Below are 16525 nucleotides of genomic sequence, written 5' to 3'. Positions count from 1 at the left end.
AATAAGAATAGGGATGAAGTGTAGTGATCAAGTGCCCCAGGCTCAATCCTCAGTAGAGAAGCAGAGACCAGAAAAGAAAGGAAAAGGAGGAAAGGAGAGAGAGAGGAAGGAAGGACGGAAGGAAGGCTGTTTGATTTCAGTGTGGCTCAGTTTTCGTGGCACCCGGGAGCAGCCGGCGTGGCCTGAAGCGACAGAGGTCGGAGGCGGGTGGCTGGCAGTGAGGGGCATCGACAAGAGGACTCGCGTGAAGCCCGAGCAACGTTCTATCTTCAGACCATGCCACCCAGATGTCTAAAATTGCCAAAATTCATTGAGTAACGCACGTAAAATTTGTTCATCATGTTTGTTATACCTCAGTTTAAAATTAAAAAAAAAGAAATGGTAGACAGAAGTGACCTGCCGAGCCAGTTGTGGTGGCGCACGCTTGTCATCCCCGCGCTTGGGAGGCTGAGACAGGAGGATCACACAGGTTCCAAGCCAGCCTCAGCTACTTAGTGAGGCTCTCGGCAACTTAGTGAGACCCTGTTTCTAAATAAAGTATAAAATAGGTCTGGGAGTGTAGCCCGGAGGTAGAGAGCCCCTGGGTTCCATCCCCAGGACCACAAAAATAAAGAAGTAAGCTGCCATCTCTGTTCTTGTTCCACGGGCTCTTCAACAAGTGACAACAGTCGAGCAACAACTCACCGTGTGAGATGAAGACCATCGCGACGCAGGACGCCGCGGCCCCCAGATTCGACAGGGCCAAGGGGTAGATGCGGCCGACGCGGTCGATGGTGAGGAGGATGACGAAGGCCGCTGGGAATTCAACCAGCGCCGAGTAAAGGAAATCCAGGTGGAGGTTCCCGCTGGTGGCTCCCACGTGCAAGATGAGACCCTGGTAGAGCACAGCACAGCTGAACCTGAGCCAAGAGGGGAGGCGAGTCACAGGCCGCTCCGCAGAGGAAGCGGCCCCGCCAGTCAGCGGGGGAGAGGCCTGTGGCGCTCGACAGAGTGTCCTAGGGCAGCTACCAAAGGGGGTGATGATCAGGAGGGGTGCCCAGAGGACAGAAAATGTCTGTCCTCGTGAATGAGGGGAAGACGTTTGGGGCAGACCCCCAAGACCCCTGGGGAGCAAAGCCAAGGCTGGCTCGTGTCCGCTGCGGGCTCAGGCAGCTGGCGTGTCCCTGCGCCCTCCTACTCCCAGACTCCTCTGCCAAAGGGGTAGGCGGTGGCGGGTGCACAGTTCGGGGTGTCCGGCTGCCTGTAGGCCGCGAGACCCCCAGGGGTTACTGATCTCTGGGGATCTCAGTCCTTCCATCTGTACATGGGATAATAGAGCACCTACCCCCGGTTTATCTTGAATATTCACCAAATTAAAGGACAACAGTGCCTATTATAGACCCTGGCACAGAGTAGTGGTCAGTAAGGATGAGCTCTCAGTGTCCCTGTCATCTTCATAATCTTTGCGAGGTCAAGAACTCAGAGCACAACAGAGACGTTAGCTAAATCTCCCTGAGTACAGTGGCACTGCCTCCACCACAGGCACCGTGCGTGCGTGCGTGCGTGCGTGTGTGCGTGCGTGCGTGCGTGCGTGCGTGCGTGTGTGTGTGTGTGTGTGTTACTAGAGATTGGACCCAGTGGTCCTTTATCTATGAGATACATCCCTAGCCCTATTTTACTTTTTATTTTTATTTTGAAACAGGATCTCGCTAAGTTACCACACATTGGCCTCAAACCTGCACTCCTCCTGTCTCAGCCTCCCAAGTACTGGAATCCTAGGCGTGCACCACCACGCCTGGTAGGGCGCCATCTTTAGTGGGCCCTGCGCTTACTCTCTCCCATCCCTGTGCAGGGCTATCCATGGGTATCAGAGGAAAACAGCAGTGTCGTAGAACATGGCACGCACACCAACAGGGTCCAGATTTCGAGGGTCCTGTGTGTTCTTGTTGGGGCAGTATCACTGTGGGAGCTAAAGGCGTCTTAATAATCTGTATTTACATCATAGGATGAGATTTTGATCAATAAGAAATCACTGTCAAGCTGGCCAAATTATGGATGTGTGTACAGTTACATAACAACAAATCCCACCAGTAAGTATAATCACAATGCACCAGTTTCAAAGAAAAATCAAGAAGCCAGACGTGGTGACACATGCCTGGAATCCCAGTACTCGGGCACCTGATATAGGAAGATTGTAGGTTTGAGGCCACCCTCAGCAATTTAGTGAGTTTAGTGAGACCCTGCTTCAAACTAAAAAATAAAAATAACTAGGGGTGTAGCTCAGATGTAGTGCCTCGGGATTCAACCCCCAGTACCAAAAAAAATTAAAATAAAAAAATCCCTTAAATTAAATAAATGTCTTAGCACAGCAAGCAAATTGCCTATCAACTCCAAAACTGAGATTACAACTACTGATATTCCTAATTAGGATATCTCCTTCCTTTATAAACTCTTGGTCAGAGAAGGTTCAGGGGGTGTTTTGTTTTGTTTTTTTTGGGTTTTGTGGGCTTTTTTTATGGTGCTGGGGATGGAACCCAGGGACATTCTATCTCTGAGCTACACCCTCAGCTCTATTATTTATTCTTTATTTTGAAACAGGGTCTCACTGAATTGCAAAGGACCTCACTAAGTAGTAGCTGAACCCCAATCCTCCTGTCTCAGCCTCCCAAATGCTGGGATTACAAGCCTGCACCACAACACCCGGCTAAGGGTGTGTTGTTTTCAGTCCTAAATCACTGCTGATTGGATAAAAGGTCCCAGGGAATGGGAAGGAGGTGTTCACTTGATGATGAAGATGGGCTTAGGAAGGATGTATAGCTTGGATTTGCCAGTCCACAAACCAGGAAACCAATGTCAGTGCTGCCATTGTTAGGAAGAACCATCAGGCAGAACCATGAACTGCATGTATGTATTAATGGAAATATCACTGGTGATCACTATACCATGTTTAGTTGGACACTGTTCCAAGCCCTCTACATCCTCTCTCATTAATTATCCTAATATGCATAGGAGCTGGGTACCATTATTGCTCCCACTACTGATAAGAACACTGTGTCACAGAGAGGCCAACTTTCTGAAGGTCACACAGCCCCAGAGTGGTAGACAGGCTTCTTGGGTTGCAGGAATGAGAGGAGGGGATGGGAGAGCGCAGGTGGTGTCCAGGGCCAGATCACGTAAGGCCCGTAGGCCACAGGGAGGCATCTGACTTGTCAGTGGATGAGGGAGCCTGTGGGGGGTGAGGTCCAGCTTTGCCCACCACTGAGAAGGGCGGGAGAAGATACAGGCTGGAGGTGTCACGGTGATGCTGCTCTGAGGAGCTGAGCACGCCAGAGGAGACACAGAAGCTGTGGACCACTTTCAAAATGGCTGATGAGATTTGCCGAAGGACTGGGTGGCGGATAAGAGACCTAGGAGTCAAAACAGCACCTTGAAAGGAATGTGTTCTGGTGAAAAGAAAAACCAGAGCGGTGCTGGAGTGTAGGATGATGAGCACTGATTTCTGTCTGCAGTGGTCCCGGGCTCTACATGGACCTGCTGCTGGATCGAGGACCCAATATCAACAGAAACCACCTGCTACACGGGGGTCTGCAAAGGCCCAGTGTGTGGCTGGGTGCAGGAGCAACCCTGAGACAGGGCTGCCAAATGGCCAGCCGGGGCAGGGCTCGTGAGCCCTGAGCCTGCAGGACCTGGATGGACTCCACGGAACAACGGGTATTCATTCAACTTTCAGCAAACACTTGCTGCGGGTCTTCTGGGCCGGTCGCTGCTCTACTAGTTGAACACTTCATTCTAATAAACCCTGACATGGAAGTGTGTCTGGGAGCTGGGGCGCTGGGAGGCCTGCTCCCACAGAAGGGGAAGACGCCGGCTGCTCCTCAGCCCTGGGAGTCGGGGGATAATTTGGGAATCGCCATCTACTGAGGAGGCAGAGCCACATTGAGGCGCTGACCAGTGCACTGAGGGAGAGGCCAGGCCCTTCTCATGGCGGCACCTGGGAGGGGTGCAGACCCCGGGTAGGCAAGGGTGTGTGGGTGGTCTGTGTATGCATGTAGAGGACCTTTCTTTCCTTTCTATTGTGTGTGTGTGTGGGGGGGGGGTACTGGGGATTGAACCCAGGGCTTCTCTATCACTGAGCTATATGCCTAGCCCTTTTTATTTCAAAACAAGCCCTCATTAATTTGCGGAGGCTATCCTTGAACCTGCCTCCTTAAAGGAGTATTGGGATTACAGGTGTGTGCCACTGTATCCAGCTTGTATGGTCTTCTAATCAGCAGATAGTAATGTACAGTCTTAGGGGCATCCATAGGTTTCTAGGTGTGAGGATGGGAGATTTCCCCTTGAAGGTACCAGGAGCCCAAGACCCATTCTGCCTTCTGACCGTAAACCAAGGCCTGGCTGCTCCCCAAGATGAGACCTGTAGGTTCGAGGTGGCCTAGGAAACCCTTCTAGCCTCAATCGTCTGACTGCATACTAAGTCCTTCTTATGAAACTGGCCCCTTTTCCCATTATTCAGTCTTCAAGGGAGAAACGCGGTCTTTTTAGGAGCTCTGGTTCTGAGATCATTTTTGCCCTTCTCTCTCCTGGCCCGCACAAGGTGGTGGACATTGATCTGACCCAGGCCTTGCACAGAGCCCCAACTCGGCCCCAGGGGTGATGGGAAGGCACCTCACCACAGGAACATGAGGATGAACGTGTGCTTCCGCAGGTTGGGGGTGCGGAACAGATCTGCGAATGAGGGGCTCAGCTTTCCGGAGGGGCTTGGCTTCTGGGGGTCCTCTTCCAGGGAGAACACCTGAGAGGGAGACAGGTCACCACCCACCCAGCTGTGTGAGTGGGAGGGCCCCTGGGGGACGGGCCCCAGGTGCACCACCGCCACTGCTGGCTTCCCTGGGGCCCAGGAGTGCAGCTGTCCTCTGCCCGGGCCGCCCAGAGGCCTCCTACATCCTGCCCCAACCTGACCCCGGGCTCTGTCACCTTTAAATCAGCAGGAAGCAACTTCCTGTTCTTCTGGGCAATGTGGCTCAGGACCTTTATTGCTTCTGTGTTTCTCTTCTGGGTGAACAGCCACCGGGGGGACTCGGGCACACACCTGAGGACACAGTCCATCAGCAAGCGGCATGGTCCCCAGAGCTTGCCTGGTCAAACACCGAGGTGACACCCCCCTGGGCTGGGGACTCCGACACTGTGGGCTGCTAGCGGCCAAGGACAGGGCTGTTGTGTACATGGCTCTTGTAGGAACTCTGATCCCCAGGCAGAAGGGACATGATTTCTCTCCCTGAGCAAGCCTGGCAGCCCCAGGGCCCCGTGGGAAAGTCTCACAGGGCATGCATGTTCTGTGCGCCCTGCTGAACAATTCTCAAAAAATATTATATATTCCTTTCCCTTTATAATCAGATAAACACCGTGCAATTGTAAATGGGGCGGCAGTGTTGCCACTCAGAGACTGGACCATGGCACAGGGTCTTCTGACAACCCTAAAGCAGCCTCACTGTGGAGGGGTCCACGTGGGTCCGTCTGGGTCCTTCCTGCAGGACAGCACCTTGTTTCACAATGACAGGGAGGGCAGGGACCTCACCAGCCTGGACCCTGCAGCACTCATAAACCAGCTTTAGTTTAGAGAGGCCAGGCTGTCCTGGTGCATCCAACGGTGAGATTCACCCACAGCAAAACTGACAAAAGGTGATTCAACAAGGCGCTCTCCCCGCCGCCCCTCCGCGGTGACCGTGGACCTGCTTTTCCCTCCAGACCCTGCAAAGTGCTCATCGCTGAGAACATCCACACTTCGCTTGAACTGGTTCTGGGCCGTAATGAGTTTCCCAGGGGAGAGTCCCTTGAGCGGCCCTTCCATGAATACATTCAGAGATTCATTCAACCAAGATCAAATAGCTACTATATGGCTAGGTGGGAGGGCTGTCGGAGCCTGTTAATAACCCCACCGTGACTGTAAAAATGAGGTGGGAAGGGGAAGGGCTGGGCGGGGAGGGGAGAGAGGGAGAGGATTAACCAGCCGGGGAGCTGGTACTGCCCACTTGGTGTTAGCCCACTGGGAGCCTGCGGGGCTGCAGGGGCTTGTGCCCACTATAGTAAAATGAACTTCCCGTGTTCTAGGCATTTTATTTCTTTTTCTTTTTTCTTTTTTCTAACAGTAGAACCATCTTTATTGGGATAAAACCTGCGGAGGGATTCTAGACACTTTAAATAGACCACCTCCTCCTCCACCCTTGCACAAGGAGGCCCGCTGAGGGCAGGCTCCCTGCAGCCAGCTGGGCCTTGTCCTTCTAGAGGAGGCCCGAGCCAGGCCTCAGGTGGACGGCCAGCCCCTGTGCTCCCTGGAATTCTGGCTGACAAGTAGCATCGCCAGGGCCTACGTCAGGGCTGTGAATGTGAGTCGGCTCTGTCTCACAGGAGAATAGCTCCCCATGTCCCCAGGGGCCCCTCAGGGTACAAATACTCCAGGAATAGCCCCGTACAGCATGGGTGTGGACACTGTGGTCCTTGGAAGGGGTGGTCAGGACTTGGCGCAGCATACCACTGACCCTGGCTCCGCGAGCGGGTGGGGCGTGGATCAGGGAGGTCTTACCAGTAGTAGGTCAGAAACAGGAGGGTGGGCAGGGACACGGCCAGCTGGAGCCAGCGCCAGTGCGGGAGGGCATATGCCACCCCCACGAGCACCACCAGCCCCACCGTGAAGGCCATCTGGTACAGGATCGCCACCGTCCTTCTGTAGCCCAAGCCCACAAACTCTGTGACTGCAACAAAGAAACGGACGCCATGGATTCAAGGGGAAGCCAGGCCTAGGGCCCCCCTGCCCCCGTCCACCCGCCAGACCCTGGCACCTGCATTTCTCCTTTCCTAAAACCTCCGCTCCATGCCATGTGCTGTAGGGTGCCACGCTCACAAGCCTGCTTGTCACCTGGTTTTCTCTAACCGTTCTTTCTCCGCCTCCCCTCCCTTCCCCTCCCCAGACCTTCCTCCTAGAAGTCCCAGGCAGAGCGAGAGCTGGGTGTGCATTAGTGCTGTTCTCAGGGTCTGAGCACGTCGCGCGTACACGAGAGCTCACGCCCTGACAGCAGGCAGCCCGTGTAAGGGAGCAACTCCGGGTGGAATCCACACTCAGGACTGAGCAGCTGTGTGGTCTTGGGCAAGTTACAGGACCTCTCTGTGCCTCGTAGTCTCAGGGGACAGACCGTGGCGCCTTCACTCTGGGGGCTGCACTAGGTCCAGGATCACTCAGGCAGTGCCTCCACTTGCGCCGCAAGCGCCACGGTACTGCGCGGCGGGCAGGCCGAGGAGCTGATAGGCCAGGTGCCCTTCCTGCCTGCTAGGGGCTTGAGGGGCAAGGGACAGATGCCAAGGTGGGCATCAGCTGTGACATGGGAAGAGGCCCAGAAGCCCTCTGTCCTTGAGTGGGCTTCTCTGGTTACCCAGGCATGCTGGCTGGCCCTCTTCTGGCTCGGTGGTGTCCTGTCCTCCTCTCCTGGGTTCTCCTTAACACAGTGGGACCCCAAGACCTACCTGTGCCCCACAGACCCTTCCTCCAACTCCGGCACCCACAGTCAACATTCCCTCCACCTGTTTTCTTACACCTCCTCTCCACTAATGGATTCTTGCCATTGGCTTTATTCTCAAAATGCAAAAGAATCCCCCCAGTCTGTGACCTCCACTGGTCCAGGCCACCACCATGCTTCCTCTCCAGACCGGTGGCTAATATGTAGGCCACTCGCGTTGATTTAAACCACGGTCTTTTTTTTTTTTTTAATCATCTCTCTTTTTTCCTCTGGTTCTCCCTCCTAACCCTGGAATGGCATTCAACCCAGCTGAGTTTGTTGTTGTTCTTATAAGGAGTTTCTGGTTTCTTGTAAGGAGTTGTGGGTTCTTTTATATCTAAAGTGTTAAAACACTCCCCCACCCGTCTGGGCTCTCTGCACCCCTTTGTCAATGCTGTAGAGGGGACAGGAGACTGCACCTGCCCCCGCTGGCCCAAGTCACACAACCAATCATTACCACAATTTCGCTACACCCCACAAACACCCCCTTCCCAAAGCCCCACCCCACGTTTAGCCAGCCCCGGTCTGCCCGCCACCGAGCTCCAAGCCGGGCCTCGGCCCCGTGTGCAATTACTCAGGGTGTAGCCGGACATCCAGGTGCCCTTGCTGACCAGCCCCTGCAGCAGGCGGAAGAGCAGCATGGACGTATAGTCCGGGGCAACTGCCGTCAGGATGCCCGACGCAACAGTGACCAGAGAGGTCATCAGGAGACAAAGCTTGCGGCCAAACCTGCAGAGACAGAAGGCGGAGGTGGAGGGCAGAGAATCGGGGTGAGGTGCTCACGGCTGTCCTGCCCACTGCACAGCCCCCATGTGCGTCCCCGCAGCTCCAACGCGTCCCAGGCTTCCTGCATAAAGAGGGAACTCCTGCTTCCTCCACAGGCCCTGTCCCCACACTGTGCCCACCGCATGCTCGAAGCACAGACCCCAGCCCCATGCGATCCCATGCCCAACACACATCTCCACCGCAGACACCCCACACCACCCACCGCATCGTCTCCGCCACCTCTGTAGCATCTCCAGACCCCCTTCCCTTCACTCATGGAGAAGACGTTTGGCTAGACTGGCCTTCACACACCTGTCCGCAATGTAGCCGACGCCCAGGGAGCCGAGGAAGAAGCCCAAGTTCACACAGGACTGGAAGAGGTCCACCTTCCAGGCGTCGCCGCAGACCAGGTTAAACTGCAGGAGCAAGGGGCACGGAGACGCAGCTGAGGCAGGACCACGGGCTCCCTCCTCCCTCCACGCCGAGCCCCGCTTCACAGAGGCTGTGTCTCTGAGCAGTCCACCCTTTCCCCTCATCAGATCTCCCTACTATACAAGACAAGGCTGCTGGTGACTCTCTCGGTAAATATTAACATGTCACCTCCGGGCACAGTGACCTGGCCTGTAATCCCAGTACTTGGGAGGCTGAGTTAGGCGGATGGAAGGTTCGAGGCCAACCTTGGCAGATGAGGGGCCCTCAGCCATTTAGCTGATCCTGTTTCAACATAAAATAAAGTTGTGGGTGTAGCTCGGAGGCAGCATGCCCCTGGATGCAAACTCCATTACAAATTATATATATATAATATAGAATGTATTGTATATGTATATTATATATGCATATATTGTTATATATAATACATATTATTTTTCAACACACACACACACATGTATGTTTCCAGCACCTTTGTATCTCTCTCATCATATGCTAATTAAAGCAGCTGCTGCCAATGCTTGGCCATGGCTTAGTCGCCTGTCAAAGAAGCAAATGTCTTTGGTAAAGGGAACAAGAGCCGGGCGTGGTGGCGTGCGCTTGTAATCCCAGCATTTGGGAGGCTAAAACGGGAGGATGTGGTTCAAGGACAGCCTCAGCTTCTTAGTGAGGCCCTTTGCAACTCACTGAAACTGTGTTTAAAAATAAAGAACGAAAAATAGGACTGGGGGTTTAGCTCAGAGGCAGAACGCCCCTGGGTTCCATCCCTAGTACTGCAAAAAAAAAAAAAAAAAATAGGGGAACAAGAACAGACAAACCTCTCAAAGGAGACTTGGCTGCCAGGTGAGTTCTCTAAGTAAAAATATGGTCTAGTACTTCCCACAAATAAATGTCGCAAAAGAAATACATTTTCCAGAGTTATCAACGAGCCTTTATTAGCTATTATGTATTTGATTAAAGAATTGTCACCAATACTTGTGGACATTCTGTGGTGACTGGTGCAGCTGTGAGTGGCAAGAAGAGGGGGCAGAGACAATGGGGTGCACTCTAGCACCCTAGGTGGAGGTCTGAGACGCAGGAGACTCAGGGGGTCCAGTGTGCCAAGACCTGGGAGAAGAGACAGAGGAAAGAATGGAGCGGGGGCCGGGCGTGGTGCCGCACACTTATAATCCCAGCATCTGGAAGGCTGAGACAGGAGGATCAGGGGTTCACAGCCAGCCTCAGCTACTTAGTGAGCCCCTCTGCAACTCAGTGAGACCGTTTCAAAATAAAGAATGAAAAATAGAGCTGGGGGTGGCTCAGAGGTAGAATGCCCCTGGGTTCCATCCTCAGTACCAAAAAAAAGTACAAGAGAGAAGGGACGCCTGCCTGAGACAGGCTAGCTCAGGGGCTTGGGGAAGCAGGTGTCCTGTGTGTTTGGAGGCCAGAGGGAAGAAGGGCAGGGGCGGGGCCTTCCCTGGCCCAAGGCACAGGGCCACGCTGGCACATGCCCGGGCATGGTGCAAGCCTGTGAGCTGGCCCACTGCCTCTTCAGAGCTGAGCCAGGCAGACGGGAGGTGGGACTCCAGGTGGTGGGAAGCGGGGCCAGGCCTCTGGGCTTCCTTCCCTCCCCACCTTCATACCTGCATCAGATCCACGGCTCTACCTAACCAGAATGACTCGGTCCCATTGTGATGGCAACTCTGAGCCAGTTTCCCATTCTGAAACACACACATTTTATACCAGTCCCGGTGCCGCCCCCAAAGCCCAGAGCTACACTTTGAGCATCAAAGATGAGAAATCATCTGAAAGCGGTTTTGCTAAATAATGAACTGTTTTGTTTTCATTTAAAATAAAATGAGGTCTTGTCGGGCGTGGTGGCGCACGCTTGCAATCCCAGCATCTGGGAGGCTGACGGAGGATGGCGGTTTGCGGACAGCCTCAGCTACTTAGTGAGGCCCTTTGCAACTCAGTGAGATCCTGTTTCAAATTTTTTTTAAAAAAGGACTAAAAAAAAATATAGGGCTGGGGTTGTAGCCTGGAGGTAGAATGTCCCTGGGTTCCATCCTCAGTACCTCAAAAACAAATAAAATAAAATGAGGTCTTAATACCTCAGCCCCAAATCTCTAAAGCTACCCAAGTCTCAAACATTTGGAGTCTCAGAGACTGAACTCGGATTAGCTCCTTGACAGGAGCACCCTAATCTTCTGAATACAGGAAGGACCGTGCTGACACCTGGCTTAGGCCTGCCTCCACTAGCAGCCGTCCTGTGCCCAGACCACGCTGCCTGGGCCTGTGGGTGGCTCCGCAGGCCCAGGAGGTGACAAAGTACTGCGCCCACTCGCCCTCTCCACCAACCCCCAAGTTCATTTCCTTTACGTCAGCCTAGACCATGGCTCTGGCGCATCTCCTGGGTACCCAGCTGCTGGCTCTGCACCCGCCCCGCGGTGCAGATGTCCCTGGGTGGGATCTGCCACCCGGGGCCTTTGTCTCCAGGTACCCAACTGTCTCTATAGCTTTGCCCATATCAACCAGGACAGCATTCCATGCAGCAGGAAGGTCGTGGGGAGCAGGCCAGCATGCCTCCTTCCAGCAAGGCTCTGCCCGTCATGGTGCAAGGTGCCAGGCAAACCCCAGGTCTGGAGGAAGCGCCTCGTTTTGGCCTCACCTTCCGATCTCACTGTGTGCAGAGGCCCTGCCAGCCATGAGGATCAGTCCCTAGAGACGCTGGGAGACCTGCAACCCTGCCGGGGTTGGGTGCCGGGGCTCCCAAGTGCTGCCCACCGGACACACTCCAGGCACAGCTGTGCGCCCTCTGAGCCTGGCTCGGCCCCACGAGAGCCAAAAGGCAGGGACAGTGGGGTCTGACCCCAGGTCTAAACCCTGTCCTTGCTAGGATTCCCCCAGGGCTAGGTAGCTCTTTGAGCAACAGGACAGCCCTTCTTTAATTTGCCTCACTGCAAGAATTGCCCTGGCTCCTTACAAAATATCTCTCCTTGTCGGGCGTGGCAGCGCATGCCTGTAATCCTGTACTGGGAGGCTGACACAGGAGGATCACAGGCCAGCCTCAGCAACCTAGTGAGGCCCTCAGCAACTTAGCAAGACTGTTTAAAAAAAAAAGGAGCGAGGGTGTAACTCAAAGGTAGAATGTCCCTGGGCTTAATTCCTATTACATATATGTATGTGTATATATGTGTATATTTACACATATATACATATAGCATATACATATATACACATACAAATATATACATATACATGTATACATGCATACAAAGACATACCTACAAATACATACATATATATGTAATCTCCCTGTTCTAGGGATTCTGCCTCAGTAGGTGACAGATGGGCATGCAGGTTGCCCTAGGACCAGGCAGGGTCCTGGCATGACGGCCTCTGCCTCTTGCTCTGCGTGCCCCAGGCTGGTAGAACAGGCCTTGATGGGGAGCCGGAAGCCAGAGAGCGTCACCCTCCTTCCCCAGGGGCCGCACGATCCCATCCCTGAGCCTTGGGTGGGAGTCGCAGTTGGTGCTTAAATAAAAGCATTCACCTCCCTCCTAAGTTCCAATGTCCAAGGTAATGCCAGGTTAAAAATTAGTTCTAAAGAAATGAATAACTAGTTAATTCTGCAATAATCTTTAGTGTAGGATAAGGCACGGGGAAAAGGCGCTTTGGAAGCAACTAGGAGGGAGAACTAACGCAGGAGATTGTACCCACCCAGGAGTCACTCACTGCCCCTGCCTCACCAACCTGCCCTCCCAGTCACCTCCCGGTGACCCACCGCCCTTTCAACTCCTAAAGCCAGCTCCCTCGCCATCCGGCCAGTAACAGCGCCAGGACTCACATCCCCACCCAGATTCTGGCTCTTGGGGTCGTTTGGATTTGGGGCCCCTCCTTCACCGCGCAGATAGTAGATCACTTTCTTTTTCCTTTGTACCTGGGTATTAAACTCAGGGGCATTCTACTTCCAATTTACAACTCCAGCTCCTTTTTAATTTTTTTTCTATTCTTGCCATACTGGGGATGGAACCCAGGGGCATTCTACCCCCCCACCCCCAGCTACACCCCCAGCCCTATATTTTCTTCCTTATTTTGAAACAGTCTCTCACTGGGTTGCAAAAGGCCTCACTAAGAGTAGCTGAGGCCCTCCATGAACTGCGATCCTCCTGTCTCAGTCTCCCAAATGTTGGAATTACAGCATGCACCACCACGCCCTGGCCCTTTTTTACACATTTTGAAACAGTCTTGCTAAGTTGCTGACGGTCTCTCTAAATGGCTGAGGCTGGGATAAAACCTGCAATCCTCCACTCTCAGACTCCCGAGTACTAGGAGTACAGGTGTGCACCGCCGCACCCCGCTTAGCAGGACCCTTCTAAAGTCCTCTCTGGCCTCTGGCCTCTTTCGCCCCCTCTCTGTTCCTGATGCTGCAGGTCACCCCCTTTCCACCTGCCCAAGCTGCTGCTTCCCCAAGTCCCCACCCAGCACTCAGTAGCTCCCTCCTCCTGCTCCAGCAACTAGAACCCTCAGCCAAATCAGGCTCCTCCTTCTTGCTGAACCAGGCAATAGCGTGGGCTCTTACATCATGCCTCCCTCTCATTCCCATGACAACCGTGTTGACTGACATTTCTCATCCCGGCTCTTTTTTTTTGGCCTCTTCATGCATTTCTTTACCTTTCATGAAGCCTCCAATCCCACCACCATCCTGCTTCTAGACCATTCACTAGGTCTAGCTAGGATCATCTTGCTCCTTGGCCTAAGACCAAACTCCTTCAGAGCCCAGTGTGCTGGCGCACGCTTATAACCCCAGCATTCGGGAGACTGAGACAGGAGGATCCAGGTTTGTGGCCAGCCGCAGTACTTAATGAGGCCCTCTGCAACTCAGTGAGACCCTGTTTTGAAGTAAAGAATAAAAAATTGGGCTGGGATGTAGCTCAGAGGTAGAATGCCCTCCTTCATCTGGCACTATGGGAGGGTGGCCAGGTTCAGCAAATAAAAACATGGAAGAGCTGGGCGTGGTGGTACATACTTGTAATCCCAGCATTCGAGAGGCTGAGACAGGAGGATCACAGCTACTTGGTGAGGCCCTCTGCAACTCTGTGAAACCCGGTTTCAAAATAAAAGAAAAAAAAAAATAGAGTAGTGGGTATAGCTCAGAGGTTGAATGCCCCTGGGTTCCATCCCCAGACCCACACACACACACACAAAAAGATGGAGAGCCCAGTAAATTTGAATTTCAGATAAACAACAATTTTTAGGATAAATATATCCCATGCAATATTTTTATTCCCTGCCACAGCTATCAAAATAAAATATCATGCAACATCTGGTACACAATTACCCTTAAAAATACTGAATTACAGCTGGGCGCAGTGGTGCCCTTCTCTAATCCCAGAACTTGGGCAGGTTAAGTCCACACCACCTCAGTGGCACTCATTAAGGTCATCTGTCACCACTAGAGTGGAGGGAAGGGTTCCGCAATATCACGGATGGGGAATCCGGGCCCTGAGTGAAGTCTGCGGGCTCAGAGCGAGGCGGCGGGAAGAGGAGGGCACCCCAGGCAGTAGCCCCGTAGAACCAGGTCTCAACAATCTCATGTACCTGCTTGTGTCATCCCTCTGAGCGTCAGCTTTCTCTTCTAATACCCAGAGTTTGTGGCACAGGGGACAGGACCAGGACAGAGTTGGAGATCTCTAAGGGCACAGGAAGTAGGACCCGGCCTCTCTCCTATGTGAACCGCAGCCACCTAGGATTTGCCTGTGTCTCCCCTGCCCCTGGGCACTCCACCTTTCCCACTGCACAGAGCCTCTTCTCACCTCCGTGACGATGGTAGAGCCGGGCGTGTCGTACACCCAGCCGTGCTGGCAGGGGCGCAGCGGCAGGCCGCTCCTGTTGGCAGCCAGGCTGGCCAGGGGGTCCATACAGCTGAGGGCGCTCTGGTTCCAGTCCACCTCGTACTGCATGCACTGGCGGAGGAAGGCCTCCCCCGCCGCCTCCTGGCCGGGCACCGTGTAGTTCAGCTCCTCCGCCAGGCTCCAGCCGCATCGCTGGCTCAGCTCGGCCACCCCGGGGCTGCGGCAGCGGTGGTCTGGGGTGAAGCCCACGAATACGACACCCAGGTAGATGGGGGCTAAGGCCACTGAGATCAGGCTCAGGGTCAGGAAGGCTTGCTTCTGGAACCAGCCGAACTCCCCGACCTGCTCCAAAATCTCATCTATGGTGGGCATGGCTGGGCCACCACCGCATCAGCCTGGTGAGACCTGCTCTGGTCTGCGCCGCGGCGCTGCCTCCAACCTGTCATTTAAAGCTCTTTGAGATGGGGCGATTTGCAATCATGTTTCTGTCCAAGCATGGCTCATCTAGAGAGCAACTAACAGTGACCTTTTACCTCATGGTGCCGGTGTGAGGTCAAGGGAGCGCGGAGGGCCGCCGCACTGTTTGCTTTGCTCAGAGGCCAGCAGCCCTGCTCCAGCCTGGGAGTCCTGGCAATCACCTGCAGAGCAAGAGAGAGCAGGTGAGCGGCCCTGCAGCCCTCCTCCGCCTCTCAGGCCTTTCCAAAGAGATTATCTACTAAGGAACCTTTTATAGCCCAGAGGAATCAAAGGTAGAAACTCGTGGAAAGGGAGACCTTAAAGGACCACTCGCCACTCAGTGATGGCCCACGTCAGAAACACCAGCCTTCAGTTGTGGAGCCAGCCTCCAGCTAAGGTGTGTGTTCTCTGACTGGTCCCTACCGCAGCCACTACGATACGCCCTCTTATCTCCTTCCCCAGGTACTTGGCAAGTCCTTATAGCCTTCTGGCATTGTGCTGTTGTGCTAGGCTATGGACTACAGACGGTACTCCACGGTACCTCAGGGAGGCAGACATAGAAAGGAAGATCCACGGGGCAGTGACGGCAGGCAGCCAGGGTCCCGGGGCCACCATTGGCCTCTCTGCCCCGTATATGCCTTTCAAGGTGATGTAGGGGTGAGCAAGGTATCAAGCCACTGCCAGGGGGCCCAGGCCCCGCCTCTCGGTGCTCACACCTTGGGTGTGCAGAACCTATTCCAACCGATGAAAAATGATGCCTCTGTGGTTATGGCATATACGATTCCTATGTCCAGCCAGGCACAAGGCTGCATGCCTGTAATCCCAGTACTTGAGAGGTTAGGACAGGAAGATAGCAGGTTTGAGGACAGCCTCAGCAACTTAGCAAGGCCCACAGCAACTGAGTGAGACTTTTTTTTTTTTTCAGTAAGTGGGGATGGAACCCAGGGGCTTTCTGCCTCCTAGCTACACCCCCAGCCCTATTTTTTTTTAATTCTTTATTTGGAAACAGGGTCTCACTGAGTTGCAAAGGGCCTACGTAGCTGAGGCTGGCTGCAAACCGAGATCCTCCTGTCTCAGCCTTCAAAATGCTGGGATTACAAGTGTATGCCACCATGCCCAGCTGTGAGACTCTTTCAAAATAAAAATAAAGCCAGGCATGGTGGCACATGCTTGTAATCCCAGCGTTTGAGAGGCTGAGACAGGCCAGCCTCAGGTACTTAGTGAGGCTCTTTGCAATTCAGTGAGACCCTGTTTCCAAATAAAGAATAAAAAAAATAGGGCTGGGGGTGTAGTTTGGAGGTAGAATGCCCCCGGGTTCCGTCACCAGTACTGAAAAAGAAATTTTAATAAATAAAAATAAAATAGGGCTGGGGGCATAGCTCAGAGGTAGAACACCCCTGAGCTCACTCCCCAGTAACACACACACACACACACACTGCAACGCGCATGTCTGGAATCTCTCTGGCTCCAGGAGGCTGGTGGCCCTATTGGGAGGCCTGCATGGCCAGGAGCTCA

General features: G+C 53.7%; 1 protein-coding gene across 1 annotated transcript in view; it reads right to left on the bottom strand.

Annotated features, from left to right (window-relative positions):
• The window catches only part of SLC22A1 (solute carrier family 22 member 1), a gene marked incomplete at both ends in the record, with an annotated part of 28118 nt that extends 13192 nt beyond the window's left edge, over window positions 1-14926 (bottom strand). The window contains 7 exons of the mRNA XM_080700758.1: window positions 685-899; window positions 4650-4771; window positions 4954-5068; window positions 6560-6728; window positions 8101-8255; window positions 8604-8707; window positions 14516-14926. Of these exons, the coding sequence (XP_080556884.1) occupies window positions 685-899; window positions 4650-4771; window positions 4954-5068; window positions 6560-6728; window positions 8101-8255; window positions 8604-8707; window positions 14516-14926 (1291 nt within the window). The remainder of the gene's footprint in view (window positions 1-684; window positions 900-4649; window positions 4772-4953; window positions 5069-6559; window positions 6729-8100; window positions 8256-8603; window positions 8708-14515) is intronic.
• Window positions 14927-16525: the final 1599 nt, after the last annotated feature.

Source organism: Muscardinus avellanarius, assembly GCF_963383645.1.
Source record: "Muscardinus avellanarius genome assembly, chromosome: 8".
NCBI lineage: Eukaryota > Metazoa > Chordata > Mammalia > Rodentia > Gliridae > Muscardinus > Muscardinus avellanarius.
This window is presented reverse-complemented; position numbering and strand designations above follow the sequence as displayed.